Here is a 23,745-nt window from a genome sequence, read left to right on the forward strand (position 1 = left end):
ATACCTCTACTTTCATGTGGCACTATCTGAGTGCAATACAGTCACCCAAAATGTATTAATTAGTGCATTTAGAAATGTTGGTAGGAGCATTTTTAACCTTTTTGACAGAACCAGCGTAGCTGTTTCCCACAGTTTCAATAGTCTTTCTGCTAAGGTCAAGCTAACTGGCTATATTTACCATACAGATTTAAGAGTGATCTCAATGTTCTACTAACACTCTCGACAAGGAAGCTAATAAGTGTATTTCTCAAAATGTCAGACTATTCCTGTAAACGCTTTCTGTAAACTCTCCAAAACCTGGACACAATACAACTGTTTGGCATGTATCCCATTTAAAGTGGTTTCTTAAGAAAAAATCTTTGTTAAAAACGTTAGTTCTTATCTGTGTGTCCCATATTTTGCACCCACAAACGCCCACATGCAAATATACCAAGAAACACACAGAAACCCCATTTACCTCAATGTTGCCATAATCATCCCTTTCTCTGTTTGCTCTTCAATCTTTTTCATGTCAAACCCTCCGCTCTTAAACCGACTCTTCTGTGGTTTGGGCAGATTTTCTGTCACATCCTATTTTCTGTTTCATTCCTTCTGTGTTTGCCCTGTGCTTTGTTGTGTGTTCCCTCCTGTACCTCATGCACCTATCCACTCTCCAGCCCACACACAACCTCTTGCCTGATAGCCCCAACACACAGCCGGAGCACTCATCCAAAAAAGCCAAGCCGACACCCCGTCACATCCCTGAGCCAGCCCTGTCACAAGACATGTATGTCTTCTAATGATAACTACATGGTGGTAAAAGCCTGGCCATAATATAGGATTCCCATTCTATTATAAATATGGGCATGTCTCCTACAGCATATATGAAACAACATTTTAATGTATTCTTAGAGATTGCAAACAACAGACTGGAAACGCTGAGTCGAGACGATCTTCAGAGAGAACATAACACATAACACCTTTTAGAACTTTTTTTGAAGGAGATTTTAATGTATGTAATAATAATGTTCTGTCTTAAATTATTGCCTAGTTGTTGAATATATGATTTTGAACATGTTATTTAAATGTATGTGCGTGTGTGTGTGTGTATGCTACAATGCTCACTGACTCGATACATAATGGATAAACTGGCAAGACCATGTGAATTGATGCTTACTGGGCAGTTGTAAATAATGTAAAGCTTGTTCAGTGCGTGTGTATGCGTGTGTAATGTGGCCTTTGATTCCTCCATCTGCTCCTGGGTAACTCCCTAACCAGGGAACTGGGGCAGGTTCATGTTCACAGACTGGGTTCATCACCATGAATAATGACAGATACACAGACAGACTGACAGACGAGCTTAACACCAGTCACCATCCAGTATGGGAAGGGCTACCATGTGCCTTATGATGCTTGAAAAGAAACCAAGGTTCAGTGGTAAAATGTGAAAAAGTACAAATCTGAGGTGAATGTACTGTATTTGAGTATTTCTATTTCATGCCACTTTATATTTATACTGAATTACATTTTTATGTCATTTATTAGACAGCTGTAATTACAGGTTACTTTATAGTTGAAGATTTTACATACAAAATATATGATGATGATATATGAAATTAGCTTGACCTAGACCAACTACAACAGTAAAATGCTACTTGCACATTAATACAGGTGTAATAATTATCCAATAATGTAATATAAAAGTAAAAACAAACAGGGCATTATGAGTATTATATATTTTCATTATATATAAGGGAACAGCCAGCAGCTGGTTTTCTTATTTTAGCACCAAGACTGGAAATGGAATGAAAGAGCCAGCCTAGCTCTGTCCAAAGGTAACAAAATCCAGTAATCCTGTAAAACCCTTCAGTAAATTCCTACATTAAATTGTTTTTGTATTTTATTTTAACGTGCATGCACCAATCAGTAACTTTAACAACAACAACAACATGACAAAAGAGGAGGAAAGACTAAATCATGCCTACATACGTGTTGCCTGATATTACATGAGAAAAGTTGATCTACAGGAGAAACATCTGAAAGAAACACAGAATGTCTGTGAACTGCACTGTATTATATTCTATTATATTTATATAATTTGAAATGTCACCTGCCACCTTAATTTTGTGTTTCCTTTCACATAAATAAAAACATTTCCACCATAAACTGGTGCAGAAATGTTTACCAGAATGCAGAAAATTAACTGTTTAATGATCAAAATTTCCAGACCCTCACTCATATATCTCGGCATTGAGGATATCTTTAAAACACTGTTTAAGGATTTTTTCCTCTTGTTCTCGTGAACCTAATATCACGTATCATGATTTCTTGTGTCTCTTCACAACCCTCATCTGAGCCTCTATGTCCCCACCACTTTTCAACACAAAGTGACACCCTTGCTTAGAGCCAAGAAACAATCCAGAACAACCCCCCCATGAAACGGCTAATTGTCATCTGTACCCTTTTTCATTGTCATTTCGTACAGATTAAACAAAGGAGGTACTGGTCTGAGATTTTGTTAACTTTGGATAGACCCAGGCTAGCTGTTTCCCCTTCTTTCCAGTCCTCATGCTAGGCTAAGCTAACCAGCTGCTGGCCCTAGCTTCTCATGAGACATATATAATCTTCTCATCTATAGCTCCATTTAGACAGTATTAACAGTACAGGCAGAGGTGGGATAAGCCAAAACAAAGCCAAAAGAGAATACCAGTGCCTAGCTGTAGCTGAGATTACAAAAGCCTATTTGATGAGCTTACAAGGTCTTGCCCTCCTGCTTAACTTTCTTTCCTTTGTTGTCTTGGTTTCCAAATAGGCCTATATAATGGAGTTAACATGCTTCTCAGATTATCAAAAACATTTTCGACTTACATTTATACGCAAAAGTCTCATTTCACACTGAGCTGATAAAATGCAGTGCAAGGAAAAGCAACTCTTTCCACATGAAAAACTCAGTATGTAATTGTAGCTGCAAGTATTCCTGGTGTGGGGGTGAAAAATTACCCACATTAACCCACGCTCAAGACGAGATTAAAATCACTGACCAGGCAATGTTAAAATCACCCCATCTCTAGAGAAATAAATCCAGGCCGAATGGGTCTTAACTCACTGCCAGAAAACGAATAAGCATATTTCCCTAAATGTTTCCTTTAAGTAAAGGATTGAAATACTTCTTGTACCACCTCCAAGGTTACATGTAAGTAACATGTAAGTATAGAAAAAAAGAATGAAAGAAACAGTCAAAGAAGCAAAAGGTATACATCAAGAGCTTTGGCATAGGGATCATATTGTTACTGGTAATGAGCCTTGCTGGTGAAGATTCAGAAACATTCCTCTTAATAAATGCTGCTTTCCACAATATAGCTGGCAGTTCTCTGCATGTGCTTATATTGATTCTATCAATATAAACACAAGAAAGTATATGAAGACAGACACTTCTCATTGTGCTCTGGCTAAACCAGGCTGCGTTGCACCCTGTCTGCACAGACTCTTGTGGTGCAGCAGATATTCCATCGCATTTGTTGAACCATTAAAACGAGAGGGCATCCTGTTCATCCTTTATATCCCAATGGCCTGTTAAAGATATGTCTTTCAGGAAATTTATGAAAATCTAAAGTGAAGCCAAGAGCAGGAAGCATGATAGATGATTCTGAGATATGACTCCTGTTTTCAGGATTTCTTGTATTCACTTTTTGTTGATCCAGTATATTTGAAACACTGACCCTCTGATCGAGATTGAAAGAAAAGAGATGAAATGAAGCGATTAGGGTGTTTATAGTGGGTGTAACAGGGCTGATACTGCCTATGCAGCTGAGCGAAATAGAAAGAAAGAAAGGTCAGGCACAAATTAGAGCGAAAACACAGCCACCTCCAAACCAAAGCCACAACACTCCAACCTCGATGGTGCGCACACACACCAAAGGGACTTAAAAATATTGCTTTGTGAAGCACACAATGGGAGGCTGTTCTATTTCAGAAGCGGAGAAAGGAGGCTGTTTAAAAGAGGGACAGATCAGAAAGGACAGGTGGAGATAAGATTGGAGTGTGGAGGGAGTTAGGGAGGTGGTGAGGAGCGGCGGGAATCGATTTTCACTTCACAAGAAGTAAGAGCAGGGAGTTTGCTTTGCACGTCATTGATGACAGAGTTTGAGTCCCTTTTGAAGTTGATCATACATCTTTGTAATGATGAAAATTGTATAGGTGTATAGGTATAGGTGTTTAAAATCTGACAATTATATGACTGCAAAAACAAGTGATCCCAAATCCCATGTTTAAAATTTTTATTGCATCACTGTCCATGTCAAAAAAGTCCTTTTATCAGAGGATAATGGTAGGAAACCGGACTGAGAGAAACGCAAAATTTTACCGGACATGAAAACCCCAGACTTCATAAAAGTTATTATCTGGTCAAAGTTAAAGGTACCTTGTGGAGTTTTTCAACAGTAGAAGCACTATGGAGCTATGTAAAGAGTGTGACCCTGTTTTATTTTTATTGTGCACAAGAGCAAGAGTGAATCCGTGCGAGCGCGCTCATGTGAGCAGGTTTGCGTGCAAGCAAGTTGTTGGCATCATTTGCATCCTGCAATTTGTTTCAAGCTATTCCACAGATCACCAGAAAGGCATAGCAATGCGCCTTCAAAGGCAGACCCCTGGGCTTTAAATATTTAGTTAAATGAAACCATTTTTAGATTTATTTAAATCACTCTTTGGGGAACTGTTAGATACAGTATCTAAAATGTGACATGGACCCCAACTGCTTTTTTGAGGGGTCACAAGGTGAGGAAGCAGTTTTTTAGTCTTTAGCAATGTAGCTTATTTTATAAATTTGTAAAGTCTTAACTTGAAAAATAACTAGTGTAGTGGAGTAAAAAGTACAAATACAGATTTGCCTCTGAAATGTGATGGAGTAGAAGTATAATAGTGGCATGAAATGTACAGAATACCTTTAACTGGATCAATATTGGGCTTTATTAGGTAAATCATGTTTAAGAACTCATCCTATGAGTGAGATATGAACAACCACTCCTTTCATTAGAGGCACAGATGGTGCAGTGCTCTTAAATCAATGAAGGTGGACAAACAATATTACACATCTCCAGGGTGCGATTTGCGGGGGGGGGGGCTGACCTTTCTTTCTTTCTATTTCGCTCAGCTGCATAGGCAGTATCAGCCCTGTTACACCCACTATAACACCCACATTTATTTTAAAATGCGTTACTTTGGCTCGGATGTAGCTGCCTCCCTCTTTCTGTAATCACTACTCTTTTGTCATGTTCAATATCCCGCTCAAGGCATCTGATGGTTACAAGTCGCGAAAAATAGCCTATCAACAGTCATAAGATATTTGCTGCGGCGAGCAGCGGAGCTGTGTGTCAAAGGTAAAGGCAGTCGATATTACTGAAGCTGCAATAAACATCACAGTCTGATGATCTGTTTCAATGATGACAAGCAGCCCACTGTCCATGTTACACCAGTGAACATGCTCGAAGACTGAGCTATAGGGTTTCACTAAATGACACTCTTGAAAGTGACGGCTTTTAAATCACTCACTTCCCACTCAAGTCACCTTAGAGTTGAATACAGCATGCATTTTCTGTGTCTTCCGTGCAGCTCTGAATCGTGATGTATCGCTCCATATTTATTTAGTAACAGTGGGAGAAAACTTTTTTAAACATTGCAATCAATCCACAGTTCCTCTTCAGGGGACACAAATCGCACCCTGCACATCTCAGTAAAACTCAATACAATTCCAGAACCACAAGGATCCAAAATGATCATAAAGTTGGATCAAGACCTCTGTAAAACAGTTTCAGCAAAAATGGAACATTATAACCTTCAAGAAGGGAGGATGTATTGCGGAACTGATGTATTAGACTGCATTAGTTTTCATTAGTTATACTTATGGTAACTAACAGGCAGAGGGATGAGTGCTGATGACGGTCTCCACACATGCTGCCTTTATTTCTAGAAAAAGCTGTTATCAATCACTTAGTACAGTACAGATTAACAAATGAATCCTCTATATGTCTTTTTAAAACTCAAGCACCTGTTTTTTTCCCATTAACTACAAATTGTACATACTTTACCTTACTACCAAGCATTTAAAAGGCCAACACGTTCTCATCTCAGTGAGTCATTACCGACGCTTTCAGACAGCGGGACAAAGTGTAATTATTTTACGCTTAAGGTAACATTCAGTGTCCGTATGAAACACCACCGTTTGCTACGTCGCAGCAACACAAAGGAGGCTAACCCTACAGCTGTGCACATTGGACTGGTAAGGGTAGAGGGCTTCGGGGGGCTGTCAACACCTTCAGCATGAATGTACTAGCACTTACAGTCTTTATGAGACGCCCCAGAGCGTCTCACACACATGCTGAAGAGTACGTTTAGCGTCAAATAACTACGCTTTGTCACTTTTTCTGAAAACGTTGGTATTGGACGCCCTGAGATGAGAACTGTCTGATATAGCCCATAGACTCTATATAAAAATGGATGACATGACAGCTCCCCAAAGGTTGATGCAAAACCATAGAGGGTAAAACATCTCCATCGCCCCCTGGTGGCTGGCAGCAGTATACGTCATAAACCTTGCCCCCTCCATGTTAGCGGATGGGGCAAATTAAAAAAATCAAAGTATACGTCATATACATTTTTCCCAAAGATGGTTTCTGTCATTTTAGGTAGTTCTTATCACACTGATGTATGTTCAAGTGTTTTTCTGATGAGTTTTGTTTGGATAAGCTATTTGATTCTATAAGGAGAGGGTTTCACAACATGATTGACAACTATAATATGGCTCCTGGCCCCTTAGTAAAGGATTATGAAACCAGATATTCAACTATCTTGTGCACAGTTAAGGTTAAGTTTAAGCACACTCTTGTGTGACTGTCTCTCAACGTAACATTTTTCAAGTTCCACCTCTGAAATTCATTCATGAGAGACAGAAAAAAGCAGGATGAAAAAAGCGAGAACAGTATGAAACTCTGTGATAAGATAAAAAACTGTACTATAGATTAGGTCTGCCGCGATGAGAAATAGAAAGAAACAAAGTGAGAAAATTGATTTCATGATTTGATTTTACCACAGAAACATTAAAGGAAAAGTTTTCAAAGGGTTTTACTAGTGGTGTTATTCCAGCTTTGGTCATGGGTAGAAGATAACGTGATAAATCCTTTAAGTGATTCTATAAAAGCAAAAACTGACTAATCCAGGAAGAAACAGAGAAAAGAAGATGCTGCTGTGACCCGCTAACTGTCAAGCTTCTTTTCAGTGGTAAGGGGGAGGTAACCCGTCAGACACAAAGGCAAACTAGTGTGTAACAAGGAGCAAAACCTGTCGCTGTCATGTAGGATTCTACAAAACAAACTCTAAATATGCCCTCAGGTTTTTTCTTATCTTTCTTGTGTCACTGCTTCTGACCTTGTTCTTTTTGTCTTCGCAGTCTTATGAATAATCTCAGTCTCTGTCTGCTCAGCTTCTTTCTCTCTGTCAGTCTACATTCCTCTCACCCCTCCTTCAATTTGACAATTTGACCATGAACTGACCCTTGTGAAACATCATTAAGTGCAGCTGGAGCCACTGAATCTGTGTATTATAGTTTGTTTTCATGACGTTGATGGAAATTGCTGTAAACTGCTGTAAACTCATCGTTTTGTTGAAGATACTTTCTGCTCAGTGTCACTGTCTATTTCCAATGTGTGAAATTGTTGTTTTCTCTATTTTTTATTTGTCTTTTTTTCATTTACTTATTATTTATGATCTCAGGATTGTTAAAAATGCCAAACCATGGCTTCTGTTGCATTACATTACAAGAAAAAAAAAAACTGGAGTGCATCATTGTCATTCAGTGAGCACACCAGCTCTGAGTCATCTGGGTTGCAGTTTGACTTCATTGCTGATCCTTCTCATAATCTCCTCTCATGTTTACCAGACATGCAGGATTTATTTTTTTATTTTCTCTCACCCTGAGGAATCATTTCGTTCACTATCTGTGTACAGCCACGTCTACTTGCTGCTGATTATTCTCTCTCTCTCCTCCTGTTCCCTTCCAGGATGAAAAGAACCAAGTGTTGATCACAAATGCCTGGCTGCAGCTGGTATGTCTCTTCTCCAAGCGCTTTTTGTGTGATCATTGTGTGATAATTGTCATTTAGTGTATTTTTGGAAAGTGTGTGTGATGTTTGTGTACTTTGGGCTCTGCTGATCATATTTTCTGTTCTTGTCTAACTGCTTGTGAAGGCACCAATAACCTTTTTTGTTTGTTTGTTTTGAACAGAAACACTTTCTGTGACCAAAAAAAAAGTTTGTAGATTTTAGTGACTCTCCAGGGCCTCATGTGACACAATAAAATACATGCCTGAAGTTGATGTTAGACAGTAGTGTCAAATGGCTTTCAATGTGTTCTTTTCACAAAATAAAAAGGCAGTAGGTTGTGTCAAAAAGTATATATTGTGGGCTATTTATTAGTTTTTGATTGGTTATTTAATAATAGCATGACACAATATTTATTGTCAGCATTAGGCTATGTCACAGGAGGATGAGGATAAAAATATCTTAAGCAGCATAGGTGTTCAAAGAAATAATCTTATTTTTCAGCTTAATACTGTACTTTGTTTTGACATTTTAAGGTGTTATATTTTACCTTTACTTTATTACACTGAGTGTGTTTGTAGTGCTAATTGACCAGTCTCTCAGACTGGTGCAGACTGACTATTTGAAATGGAGTAAAGTTAACAACTGGTCCTTGATTTCAGACATAGGTAGACAAAAGTAGGTCTCTACAAAATTTCCATCGGACGATGTCTACATTGAATGGGATAGACAATGGCATCGCATCCTGGGGGGGTATGAGTATGGAGGTAAATCATAGTAGCGGTCGTCTTAAGCCCCGGATATAGTTGCTTTTTTACAATGCGTAGGCGTAGACAGGCGTCGGCGACGCAAACGGCATTGTTCACAAACTTGCCTGCTTACTTTGCGTGTATCTGGAGGATTAAATCTGAATCCACTAGGGGGCAGACCAGGACCGGAGCAGACCAGGACCGGATCATCCCTCGCCAACACCGGATTATCTTCCTTGACAACATCCGAATTTTCACATCGTAAATAAACCAAACATAACGACACTTGAGCAAGTTGTGATTTTTATTAGACATCATAACGATCTCAGTAATTTCGGACTAGCTTCAGGAGTTTTACTGTAGCCTAAACATCCATAAATCTCTTTTTTTAAAGGTTCTGCTGCTGACCTTCTTTAGCGGTCGTTTTATGTGCATGTGTTCACTCGCACAGATTTCACTCGGTTCTAAACTTTGTAGCCTATGACGTTACAAGTCGCGGTGGAAATTTTACACGCACTGACCAGGTATAGCAGCAGTGAACACACAGGCTGCAGACGTTGGTTTCGGTTGTTTGATAGGCTGCATCATTAACAAGCCCACAAGCGGCTCACCTGCTACCGTGATAACGGATCGCGGGTGGTAAAATACGTAATAAAGACGGGTTCTGTGTCTATTAGGCGACTTTATAAAACGTACTGTTAATGGAGAGAGTGGAATAGACGGGCGAGGGGGGAGACAAAGAGAGGCGGGGCAAGCCGGTGTGTTTAGGCCTCTTGTGTGCCTGAGTGTGGGGAGAAGAGAATTCCGAGAAATGTGCGAAGCATATGTAAAATTTATAATAATGTTCATGGTGATTAAAACCGATTAAGCTAACAGTAGTGACATAAGTTGGTTGACAACACCGTCTCAGCTGACTTCGTCTTTACAGCTTACTTGCTTTAAAATGAGAACTCGATAAATGATACTGTGCTAAAAGAAGCAAGAAGCTGAACTTTCTTGTCCCAGGAAGTCCTCAGTAGTTGATCAGAAGACATGAAATAAAAAACAGCAGTGTTCTTCTATTACAGTCTAGAGCCAGTCAGTTAACATTAGGCTGTAAGAGAAAAGGCTTTTAGGACAAGGACTAACTGATGTGTTTGGCAAATCTAATGCTATCTTTTTTAATGTTTGCTGGAGTGCAATCTTCCCCCAAATCCAATAAAGAGCAGGACAGAGCTGCTAACATTAGCCTTAACTCTGATAGTATCCAGGAATTCCACACAGTGGGAACATACAACACAAAGATGTACTAGTTTTAATTGGTGAGACTCACGCAATCGACACCTTTTGACACCCACCACACATCTATTTTCATTTCATTAACTCATGGTAGTATAAGAAGTGGATACAGTTTTGGAGGTGGGGCTCTGTTCATTCCTTTGAAAGCTGCCCAGTGGTGCATAAAAATACCCGGATCTTCCACATAGCTTCCGCAGAGGAGCAAACACACTAGCGTTTCCTTTAACCCCGCCTCCCTTGGCCACGATGGCGGCCCATAGAACAAGCACACCAGAGACTTATGCAGGCCGAGCTGGCTAACTTCTGTATAAGCCCTCCAATAACTTGAAAATGGAATAAATGATTTAATCGTGTGGCTGTTACGCACTTGAGGTGAGTACTACAAATTTGAAAATGAAATAATCAATAGGAACCATTAACAATATATGTGACAAAATGTATTCATATCTGTGTAATGTAGCGAGTAGTAAACAATAAGGGTTAGGGATTAGAGACCCATGTGAAGTAGTAAGGGCAGTGTGAGCATGCGCAAGCAGCAGTAATGTACACAATGGCTGTAATATACATATGTTCCCAGCTTGGCTCCTATCAAAGCTTGGAAAATAAGAATACTCCCACAAACGCAACAACATTGTGATTCCATACGTGTCTGGAGTATCAGAGAAACTCAGGAGGATTTTTAACAAACATAACATCCCTGTGTTTTTTAAACCCAAGAACACACTAAGACAGATGCTGGTACACCCCAAAGACCGCACACCCAAACACAAGAAAAGCAATCTAGTGTATGCGGTCCAATGCAGTGAGGAATGCACAGACCTGTATATTGGGGAGACTAAACAACCACTACACAAACGCATGGCTCAACACAGAAGGGCCAACTCCTCAGGTCAAGACTCTGCAGTCTACTTACATCTGAAGGACAGAGGACAATTGTTTGAGGACCACCAGGTGCACATTTTAGACAGAGAAGATGGATGGTTTGAAAGAGGTGTCAAGGAAGCCATCTACACCAGGGTTGAGAAGCCGTCATTGAACAGGGGAGGGGGTCTACGCCACCACTTATCCCCCACTTACAATGCTGTCCTTTCATCACTTCCCAGGAAACTCAACAAACGTAACCTATTGGCCTCAGGTGAAGATACCAACGATGGTCGTTCAGTCTTGGCCACAGGTAGTCTCAACGACTGTAACGACTGTCGTCACAACACCAAGGAACACTAACGAACCAGCGGTATCGATGACCCGGGATAACGACCCCACTGAGGTTAAATAGCTGAGTTTCCCTGCCAGTCAGTCAGAACTGAAGAAGTCCTTTGGATAAGGGACGAAACGTCTTCCAGTATCTTCAACCAAGTCCAGTTGCCCTTCATTTTAACCCTCGTTGGATAACTATGACCTGGATGATTGAGAATCTTCATAGACATCCCACAAACTGGTCATTAAACATTACAGTCTGCTCATATTAGATTAGATTCAACTTTATATGCAGATGTAAGGTTTTAGAGACAGACTGATCGGTGTGCTGATGCTATCGACTGATATGAGCAAATTGCAGATAAATTGGTATCTGTGTTTATAACAGCCAGTAAATGACAATTAAAAAAGAAACAGACGGCTCTTTAAATTATACAAAGTTATTGCATACTATGTCCACCAGAGGGCATCTCCCCTGTTGGCAACACCTGCTACTTTAAATTTTTTTTATTTATTTATTCATTTAGCTGACGCTTTCATCCAAAGCGACTTACAATTGCTATATATGTCAGAGGTCGCATGCCTCTGGAGCAACTAGGGGTTAAGTGTCTTGCTCAGGGACACATTGGTGTCACAGTGGAGGCACGTGTCTTATCCATTACCCCATCACCACCACACTAATCCCCACCAAAACACAGCAAAACACAGCAATCAACTGACAAAATCAGCTGTACTTTTGATCAAAGTACTATTTATAACAATAAAAAAATTTACTTTTTAAACTGTATTATTTCATGTTATCTTGGTGAGGTCTCTTAACTATGCATAACAAATGTTAGAAATAATCTTTGTTTATATTATATGTTTCTGAAAAGAATAAAACAAAAGAATGTTGACTGATATATCAGAATATCAGATTTTAAAATCTTCAAATATAGTGACCAAGGGAGATCATCAGAGATGTGGATGCAAAGGAATTTGGAGCTTGACACATACTCCACTACAGCTCCGTTTATGTATATGGGGGTGTGTGCATGGCTCCCAGCCTGCCTGCATTCCACAATGATCGCCTTGGTCTTCTTGGTGTTGTCGGCACACCACACTGTACCTCATCTGTATAGGCCAACTTATTGTCATCTCTGATCAGACCTAACACCATGGTGTCATCTGCAAACTTGATTATGGTTGGAGCCATAAACAGGAACACAGTCATGCATGATCAAGGAATATAGAGAGTTCAGGTTGATAGTGGAGGAGGAGAGGTTGTCTAACTTAACAGACTGGAGTCTGGTAGTAAGAAGAGGGGATCACAATGTTAAATGCTGAACTGATGTCAATTAACAGCATCCTGATGTACTCAGTCAAATCGAGCGTAGAAGAGGTTGAGTTTGTCAGGGAGAGAAGCAGAGCGGGAGGGAGGCACAGTGCTGGGTGATTTAAAGTCTGTACGCCTTACCAAATTTGTCGTGGGTCTGAGGAGTTGAAGCGCTCTTCAATCCTCTGTATATGTGTGTGTTTAGGCCTGGCAAATTCCCTTCCTCAGATTGGCCCTGGCTGAGTTGTAAGCCTCTCAATCTAACCCTCCAGATTAGGCCTTAACGATTTTGGAAAATAATCTAATTGCGATTTTTTTTACCAATATTGCGATTGCGATTTACAATGCGATTAATTTTTAAGCTCTTTACTTTCTGTATTATTCAAAACGGACAAGCAGTAGATCAGTGTATAGTATGACCAACACAATATTAGAGAGATTACACATACACTGTTCTTTCTTGTGGGTCAGGCCTGTGTTATGATGAAATTAGGTGATGCATGAATTATTATGAGTAATGGTGGAGAAGAAATAGCAAATTTTAATAATATGAGAAAGATTATTTGAGTCAAGTCATGGCATTAAATAATGATATAATATCAGGTTGACCTACCTACAGACCACAAGAAAAACTAATACCACACCACAGTAAGCGTTCAAAGTTCTACCACCAATTAATGAGTCTTGAGTCTTAATCTTGAGAAGCTGCATTCAATTTATGTAAATTTTCAGCTAAACTGAGGCTTATTGCTGACCCTTTTCTCTCTCTCTCGCGTGCCACAACACCAGTGAATCTGGGGCTCCGTCTCTTCAGCAAGTGTTCCTCTTCTGCCACTACACACATATACGCTACGTAGGGATGGGGATCGAGACCTGGTTCTAAAAGGACCTGGTTCCAAATTTCAATAAGGTCCGAGCTTATCGAAATTGCTATCAAGACTAGCAGGTCCTATAATGTAATGTTATGTCTGGAGCGTCAAATCTGATTTATCTTGAAACGTAATGGACAAAAAAAATAATGTTTATTTATTGATGGCACTGAAACACAGTATTAAACGGGCCCGGAACTATTTATCATCGGGCTGCAGCCTCTGCTGCTCTCTGTCGCATGCACACACACAGCGCCCTGCACAGAGAGACGCAGACGACGCTTCATTGCTGTGGTGAAGTTAAGTTAGCTCCAAAATGTGCAATAAAACCTTTGCGAGTAAAAAGACAATGCTTTATCACTACACCTGTCTGTAAGCTAAACATGTAGAAAGGGTTCATTTTAAACTGCTCTGTCCTGTGTGTCCTATACAAGCACAGCTAACGTTAGCTCGGCAATTAGCCAAATGTTACAAACAAGCTAATAGAAAGCTGTCTGTCTGGAGCATAGACTGGCCTGTAGTCTTAAAATTTGGCACATTGTTAAAAACTCAGCTGCTGGGTGAGACAAACCAGCCGCTCCTCCTTCTATCAGGTAACGTTACCTGCAGGCAGAGAGGAGGCGGAGGAGGAGAGACTGATACAGACTGACTTCCAAACGTCACTCAGTATTGTGATGACAGATATTGACTATATGGTGACTTTGCTGTTGTAAACATTAATGTTGCTGCTCTAGAAACAATATTTAGCTGTATTTAAAATATTAAATTGCAATCCTATAATTAATTTAAAAACAACCAGGCAGCTATGGGCACTTCAATATTATGTTTATTTATCAAAACTCAAAACTCATATGTCATCTCAATATATAACACCATTATCACACACTGAATATTTTCCTCTTACCGTGCAGGCCTACCTCATGCCCGTTGGGTCTGGTCTTTACCAAATAACCATCACCAAATAATAGTAGCCTAAAATATCAATAGTGGTATCGATAAAGAATCAGATCGTTAAGCAGTCTCAATAAGGGTATCAATATCAATAAAAATTTATAGAAAGTTCTTTTCTTTTTACATGTTTATTTACAGCATTAAATGTTGAAATGCATATTGTAATAGGCTGTATATTAACTTATTGGGAGAAAACTGGTAGTTCTATGTAAAATCAGACGTTGAGTATTCCCCATATCGCCAAAATGGCATGATCCTTGTTTCGCTGCAAAGCTTTGACTGTGAGATTGACAGTCAAATCAGCCTTCGAAGCATCGAATCTTTGACTATTCGGGGTCAGCGCTAGTGCAGAGTTGATGCTTTGTCTGCTTTACTCTTGGGTGTCGTGTGAGTGTAATCGCAGTCTTAGAAAATCAAATTTGATCACATTGCGATAATATCGCAAATGCAATTAATCGTTCAGCTCTACTCCAGATTCTGCTGTGACTCCCATTTTCAATGCCCCCCCCCATTTCGACATTAAAATTCTAATGAACAATTTTCTGAGGAAGGGTTTGGCTTTGATGTCAGGAAGTTGGCTGTTATACGTTCATCATTGACTGTGATTTTTGACTTGACTGTGGCTTTTCATATATATTCTTTAATATTGTGGATTTGGCTGCTGACATTTTTAAACAAAATTCCTGGGGGTTAAGGAGTGATGACCATGAGGCCTACTCATAAAATGCACCGACTTCACAGATACTGAATCTTACTCCAAACTAAATTGAAAAGATAGCCCTGCCTTGCACACCGCCTTAACATGTGGACAAAGCCTGAACATAGCCTGTATAAAAGCCTGACAGACCTTCGGTGTTACAGTAAAACTGTGATCTCGGTTGTCAGGTTCCTAACAGCATATTGCCATCTAAGCATGCGGAAACTAACTTAGCTCTGCAACAGCACATCTATCGTGTTATGGGAAGTTGAAAATGATTTAATGGTACAAGAAATATGAATATGAAGTACAACAGCCTCATTATCACAGCAGCCCCAGTCAGAATAGCCCATTAAGGATGTCATAGCCTATGATCAGTCAGTTTGAGTTGGCTGCTGACTGGCTCACAAGTTAAGAATAAATTATTCAGGAAGCCACCTTTAATACTGGCATCCACTTTGGTGTAATGTTTTAGGGGGGCTTTGCAGATGCAGCATATCTTGAAGGAGACTTGAGAAATACATTAACTAGCTCACAGACAGTCTGACAGTCAGACAGAGAAGGGGCAGGTTCACCTCCGCAGAATTGTGGGGGATTTTTGGATTACAGGTTTATCAGGCAATGAATGTCCCATATCCGAATGGAAAGGATTTTATGTTGTTTTTAACTGTGGGAATTGTAATGAGCTTAAGTTTTCTAAGAAGTGGGTGTTACTTTAGTTTCTTCTTCTATAACCAGCTCTTATGGCAGATGGAAGAGTGCCCTTTAAATGTTAAGTGACGAATTGACAAAAATTGTTTCACCTCGATTTGAAGGTATCTGTTTGTTTTCAGATATTTCTGCCTCCATCTGAATACAATGTAGGTGAAGTGAATTGCATTTGTGGTGCTCACTGCAGTAGTGTATATGTCTTTCTAGAAACCATGTTGCCGCAAATCTTTATAGCCACACATATTGACAGTGATGTCTGCGGATTAATAACCAGGATGCTATTTCTGAAAAGATATTATGTTACTGTTGAAAATTGGCAATATACATACATAATAACATATATATATATAGCACCACAAATGAAATTCTTTTCACCTCCATTGCTTTGAGATGAAGGCAAAAATATCAACATCTCAAAACGAGGACCATGAATAAGCGTAGCTTAAATCTAGAAATGACTGTTGTAAACAGTGTTGTAATTAGTATTTATTTAGATTATTATTTACATGTAGTTTCATAGAGAAACAGAAAAAACATGTAACTATACTGTAACTATAAATTAGTAGTAGAGCCTGCATTTTAAAATCCGATATGCCGATATTCTTTCCCCCCTTATTTTAAGAAATGCATAACATAAACAAAGATTATCCCTAAAATTTTATTATGTTGAGATCATACCAAGATACCATGACATAATGCAGTATTAAAAGAAACTTTTTTGTTGTTATAAATAGTACTTTGAACAAAGGTACAACAAAATATATTAAGGTTTTATAATAAGACTACAATTCTTTTTAAAAAAATGTCTGATTTGTTGTAAATTATAGAGTACTACTAATGAACATTAAAGTTAATGGTGTATTGTAGGGGCCAGCGAAACAGAAACTACAAAACATACCTATATACTAATACTACTACTAATAATAATACCATATATCATATCTCATGTCATTGCTATAATAATAATGATAAACAGGGCTGTCCTACATAGTCTAATAATATAATATATTTTGTCATGCAATAGTTATTACCTTACATATAATCTGCCACAATGACTGCTTTCTACTATGTAGTATATGTATCTAGTTTATCCCTTTACCAGCACTGTTAATTCTATCTAAAGTTACGGGAAACCATTTCCTAACCACTGGCTCTAAAACATATCGTCTATGATACAGTGACACAGAGGAAACACTGCTGTTTAATTAATTTAATACTACATGACTGTCTACCACAAGGACCTGCAACTGAGATTTCGCACTAACGTTTCACATTCAAAAGAAGAGGTAACGTTTTTGTTAGGCAGGAAGCCGTGATACTTGTACAGCTCATGTTTATTCACAAGTCCGCTCTGGTTTCACCATTTCTGACACGCCGACTAGAGACAAGCAGCTGGCAGATATATTTAGAATACGCTAAACATTATAGTTTAACTGCTCTTTAACAATGTTAGTGTTAGGAATGTGATTTTGTGTTCATGTTTTCATGTTTAGTCTGTTTTCATAGATTTGGTTTTGTGTTCTGTAAACTTTATTTAGTCCTTAGTCCTATGTCTCCATGTTTTAGTGTAGAGTGTCTTAGTGTCTGTCCTTGTGTATTCCCGTGTGCCTTACTTACTGTTTTACTTTGTAGTATTCAGTTCTCATATGTCCTTGTCCAGCTTTGTTCCCTGTTGTTGATTACCTGATGTGTTTCAGCTGTGCCACCCTCCCTACTCGTTTGCCTGTGTGTGTATATAAGCCCTCAGATTTGTTTAGTCCTTGCCTGGTCCTTGTTGTTGTCTTGTACTGAGTGTTCTGCCCTGTCCCTACATTTCTGGATTACCCTGCTTTTGCCTGCCCTTGCTTACCTCAGTTTGGATTTACTTTTGTTTGGATTTTGCCATGTACCAGTGAGAGCCTGTTTAGTTTTTTGTTGTGTGGTGGCACCGAGTGGGAATTGGTCAAAGATTAGGATGTGATTTCAATAATCATCTGATAATCTCTTTCACACTGGCACTATATATTATTACCGTCAGCTACAACTACGCCACCTGGGGAGTTTCACCCCAGGAAGTATAAACTAAACTAACAGTACCATTTCAATAGAAAGCACACAGGTTAGTTTTCCTTAGGGAGGGACTGAGACAGTGTTTCATTCACATAAAAATATTCTTTATTTTAAATTAACATGTATCTAAAATCTCTTAAAAAACAGCCATTTGCCTAAACACTTACATGCAGCACCTGAACAAGAAAAACAATTCAAACAAAGCAAAATATTAATTCAATCAAAGCAAAAAGTTAATTCAAGCAGAAATAAATTCAAACCCAGCAGAAAATTAATTCAAACAAAAATAAATTCAAACCAAGCAAGTGGTTAATTCACAAAAACCAAATTCCAAAACAAATTATTAGTTAAAACAAAGAAAGGACAGCAACCTATAAATGAAAATTTATAAAGAGTAGCACATTCAGAAGGACAAGGCATAAACAACAGCTAAAAATTTATTAAATCTATCAACACTAAGGAGCAGCCGAACTATCACTAAGAGGCAACTCAATTAGGAGGCAATTCAACTATTGCTGAGAGGCAGGACAGCGGGGAGAATGAGGCTGATCCTGTGCCTGAAAAACACAAAGAGGAGAGCTCAGATTAGCTCTCCTGTGGTGGAATCACAATACCTGACACCACATGCAACAGTCTGTAACCTACTGGGCAGTGAAGGAAAGACTGATGTATGGCCCGGAGAAGGGGAATCCTCCCACACACGTGCACACAGGGACGCCGAAGCTACCAAGCAAATCCTTAACGGACAGCCAGGAAGAGGAGCCTGCGAGCAGTCAACTCACTGTTAAACAGCGCACCAACATCGACTTCAACAACACGCATATTTAGACAATCTCCTTACTTGCTCTCGGCCAAACATCAGGAAGAAAGGAGACTTGCCTGTAGTCTGGTGCAGCATGGTGTTATAGCAATGAAGCACCTGTGGCAAGCAGTCATTCCAATCCCTCTTCCGGGTCACAGGTTAGGTGCGTAAGAGGTTATGCACGGTGTAATCAATGGCCAAGATTTCATTAGGCTGTGAAGCCAACAAATGCCCCATGTAGCTCCGGGCAGGCGGCTGAGTGTCTTTGGCCAGTTGGCACCTCTCACAGACTTGACGCCAATGCACCACCAGTAACACCGCTGTCTTAACAGCTGCAAGGTGCTCTCTACCCCTTGATGGCCATGCTCCTGGTGCATCTGGGTGAGCACCTCCTCCTTCAAGACAGCTGAGGGAAGAACTTGACATAGCGCTTCACCACCATCAGGGCAAAGCACTTTGCGGTACATCACTCCCTCTTTTTCAACCAGGCGGTCTCATCGCTGGAGCAGCGTCTGCGCAGACTGACTTAATAGCTTCCGCTCCTCTTGGGTGGGACGCTGGTTCTGGCCCACTTGAACCCCAAAAACTCCAACTTCATGGAACTATAGTTGGACATGCTGCGCTCGGTGGACCTCAGCCCTCTGCTGGCATAAGCGATGGGACGGAGCTTGCCGTCTTGCTTCTGGGACAGCACAGCTCCTAAACCCACGAAACTTGTGTCAACCTCCAATACAAAACGCAGAGAGAAGTCAGCATAGGCCAACACAGGAGCTGTGGTGAGCTTAGTCTTCAAGGCTTTAAAACTGCGGTTGCACTCCTTTATCCATCTCTCTCCAACACTCTGCTCTGCTCTGCATCTGGACGTGGTGCCTCCCAGCACTGCCACCAACCTGTGCAAACGTGCTGCAAACTTGGCGAAGCCTTTCACAAACTGTCGATAGTAGCTGGCGAACCCCAGAAACAACCTCTACCCAGAGACATCGGTAGGAAGTTGCCGCTCTGCGACATGCGCAGGCTACCATCCTTCTTCCGAACCAGCACGATAAGCATAAGGGCTGCTGCTCTCTCTGATCACCTGGACAACTGATTAACGTGCTCCTTTACAACCTCATACTCAGAAGGGGGAATGTGCCTGTAACGCTGACGTACAGGAACATCGTCAACAATCAGGATCTCGTGAGCTATCAGATCAGTACAACCCAAATCACCATCATTGGAGGCAAAGACAGCGCTATATTTGCTGAGAAGCGACTCCACCTGACCCTGCTCTGGCAATGCTAACGCTAATGCTAAGTCCACAGCCGCTAGCTGATCTGACACAGTGGAAACAGACTGACAGCTCACTGTGGCTACCCTCGTGGGCACCTCAGTGACCCCCGCAGGAAGGCTAACAACATTATGCCCGCGTCCACTCAGCCAATCCCTGCTGGCACACCCACCTCATACCCTGTAGCGTCACTTCCTACACCTGCGTTGCATCCTGCTTTTGTGTCTTGTGTTTGGGTCCCAAGCTGCCTCTTCACTCATCCAACCCTGACAGTTAGTGCTCCACCACTGATAAACACAGCATTGTCTTCATGGCTAATTTAGCAATGGGCAGCGTTAGTAAGTTAGCAAGTTAGGTTTAATAATATTTATATATCTGCGATCTGGGAGAGTGCAGTGAAAAATGGGAGGGTTAGCAAGTCTGGTATGAATGTTTTCAGGAGAGGGGAAGTGAAAAGGGCTGGTAGACTGCGTTCAGCCGATGTTTTGTTCTGTGGTGCTGCAGTGTTTTGAACAGAGGAGCTGCAGCGTGCCCTCTGGTGGTAAACTATGCAACTCTCATGACTTGAAGGAAGGATCCGACTCTCTGTTTGTCTTTTCAATAGTCATATATCGGCTGTTATACATGCTGATGCAGATATATCTGCAAGTAGCTTATATCAGCCAATAATATCTGCTAAACGATAAATCGGTCGGGCTCTAATTAGTACTATAGTAGTAGTATACTCACTGTTCTGGATTGGGAGGCTGTTAGGAGGAGACCACGTTGTGCACATTGAAGAGAGGTCATTACAAATAACAAAAATCAATGTGCTGAATATTAAATTATTATCCAACTATTATAAGCTGTTGGATGGGTGATATATATCCATATTTGCATCCTACACCCTAAAACGTGTCATCCTTAGTCTTGCATTCAGAAAATGAATTTCACACTCTCTTAAGAACCTAGTTGTCGCTTTCTTAAATTTCAGTTATGTAACCATGAACCTATTCTTAGACAGCTGTTACCTTACGTAGCCTAGTGTCCTCCTCATCTGTGCATGACAGACTACAAAGTTACTGAGCTGTAATTTGTTCTGTTGGCTGTTAGTTGTGCTCTCCCAGCCAACTAACAAGAAAAGAAGACTCTCGTGCAACAAACAGCCAAGGCCCATAGATGACAAGGGTAGTGATTAAGTCATTAGCTGCGTGAGTGGAGACATATGTCAGCAGGCCTACTTCAGATAGATGGCACCTCTTTGAAATGGATTTTAATGGTATAAATCCTATTCCTTCTGTAAAGGATATTCAGTTAATGCACATACACATAAGTATTCCCAAGAGCACATTGCACACAATCCATGTACATATATGCATGCATGCACGCACACAGACATGTACACATATACATATAGGCCCAAACAGATGTGCCCAGTGTACTGTGGCCAAATAAGTAATGGGACTATTTTTGAATGTGCCCTATGGTTACAGCATCTGACTGAATCCATCTATATGTGACTCCTATACACATACACACACATAGAAGAGCACAACAGTAACAAACACATACGAATGTACTTTGTTTTGTTTTTCTCGATTGCTTAAACACATTTCTTGAAATTATGCCTCTTTTCCTCGAAACTTTAAACACAAATCCACAACTTCTCATCCAGTTCCCCAAACATCCTATTTTCAGGTCAAAATTAAGCTCTCCACTCAAAACCATTCAATCTTGCTGAAAGTCCAAACTTTGCCCTCAGACATGACACACAAGCCCTCAAAAACACACACACTACAACACAGTCTTACACACTGGTGAGATACTGTAAATCTGAAAGTAACATCACAGAGTATGGTCTAGACCTTTTATGAAAAGCGCTCTGAGATAACAGTTGTTGTGATTTGGCGCTATATAAATAAAATTGAATTGAATACAACACACTAAACTTATTCTGCCCCAGCATCCTGTCTTTGGTCTGGGAGATTCTCCTCCTCCCTCCTCCTCCAACTCCTACTGTTCCTCTTCCTTCACCTCTTACTCCTCTCCATAGTCATCATTCTCCTCCTCCTCTCTGGTGTCCTCTACCTCTTCCTTGAGATTTCTCTGGATCCATTGTTCTAAAACTGGATGAGCTGACTCTTTTACATACACTACAATAGAGTGCAGTTACAGTAACAGTATAGTACAATAACTATAGGCTGTAGACTTGTACTGTAAGCATCAGTGCTATAAGTGTCTGAGTGTACACTTACTTGCACTCACATACTGATATCTTAGATCTTTCAAAGGGTACTCCACACCAGCTTCACGCGTACCCTGTTGAGATGGAGGACACGGGCAATGGTACAATGGCTGACGCTGTTGATTCTTTCAAAGTTTTCTTTGTTTTCTACAACTCTTTGCTGTTTTTCATGCAGTCGGATGGCATTGTTTTGAAGGACCATATCAACAATGAGAGCCTCTTGCTGTTGGGAAGACAAAGCAGTTCATCTAGCCTCATGTGGGAGTCTTGCAATTCTACAAAAGGGAAAATGCACTTACAAATTATACATACAGTAAAAATAGTAATGGACATCGCTTTTATATGTAAAATGTATTGTAATTTATTTTCTTTTTCCCCAGTCCCCTTTCTATTGACAAAGTGATGTACTGAATCAAATGTATACAGGAAACTTTCAATTGCCAAAATGAGAAAAACAAAACATTTACCTGTTCTCTTCGCTGAATGTCCTGATTATGGTGGCCACAGAGAATCTCCTCAAATTGGGTTGTACTCTTTGCCCTGCTTCCCTCATTGTCACTCCATGAACAAGAACACGGTCTATCACAGTTGCCCGAATTTGATCTGGAATTACTATTCTTGGTTTGCTCTTCGTTGTCCTCGTACTCTTCCTCCTCGTCCACCACCTCTTACATGAACTCTTCCTCCTCCACATTGTTTCCATCCATTGTTTGTATCAACATTGAACGTACCTGGGCCACCTGTGTACTCTGAACTGGCTTATATTCTAGACAGTTGATTTGATCACATCATTAGAAACAAGTGTGAACAATTTTGAGTTGTTGTGTGTAAACGATGACATCTGTGTTGTAGTTGTGTTTAACTTTTGCTGCCTGTGTTTACCATTTTGCAACATAAGTGCATCACAGGGCAAAATGTGTTTTAGTGAGTGAGAATGTGTTTTGAGTTTTGCAAAAAGAGTGGATGAGATTTGCAAATGGTGTCTAACTACCTGAACTTGTTTAAGGTTTTGCCAAAAGAGTGATTGATTTGAAAAATGGGTTTAGGCCACTGAGCATTTGGTTCAGAGAATGGGATTTAGTGTTTTAGGAATTCAGACAAACTGCAATGCTGAGCTCAGTTAGTTGAATAGGGTCCCATGCTCAAATGGGAGTGCAGGGATCAGTGCCAGCTATTGGCTTGGCAAGGTTTCACTGTCAAGCTTCATTATAAGAGCAGGAGACAAAGCCTAAGAGACAACAGTTGTTGGAATATTAACCTGGGTAAAGGGACCATGTGTGTGACTTCTGATGGTTTAGGGTTGATCATAATTGTAAAGAAAGTTCTGATGCACTTTGGTTACATTGCTAGTGTTGTGTGCCAGGATGGTGTTTTATATTTCAGGAAAGATGCCATGACAGAGAGATGATGACGCAGAAATGATGCAGTTTGTGTGGCATTGTATCAACACTATTTAAGCTCTGAGACACGTGTGGCTGTCAGATCTGTGAACAATATTTACATGCTGTCTTGCCATACAATACATCATCAACAAAATGAGCAACAAATTGGCTTGCCTGGCTGGGA

General features: G+C 40.2%; 1 protein-coding gene across 1 annotated transcript in view; it reads left to right on the plus strand.

Moving 5' to 3' along the window:
• chrna8 (cholinergic receptor, nicotinic, alpha 8) overlaps positions 1-23,745 on the plus strand; it is a 56,018-nt gene that overhangs the window by 13,693 nt on the left and 18,580 nt on the right. Inside the window, exon 3 of the mRNA XM_038714325.1 lies at positions 8,031-8,075. Coding sequence (XP_038570253.1) covers positions 8,031-8,075 — 45 coding nt within the window. The remainder of the gene's footprint in view (positions 1-8,030; positions 8,076-23,745) is intronic.

This window comes from Micropterus salmoides, unplaced genomic scaffold, assembly GCF_014851395.1.
Source record: "Micropterus salmoides isolate LMB-PRFRI ecotype aquatic unplaced genomic scaffold, ASM1485139v1 Ms_hic_scaffold_12, whole genome shotgun sequence".
Lineage (NCBI taxonomy): Eukaryota > Metazoa > Chordata > Actinopteri > Centrarchiformes > Centrarchidae > Micropterus > Micropterus salmoides.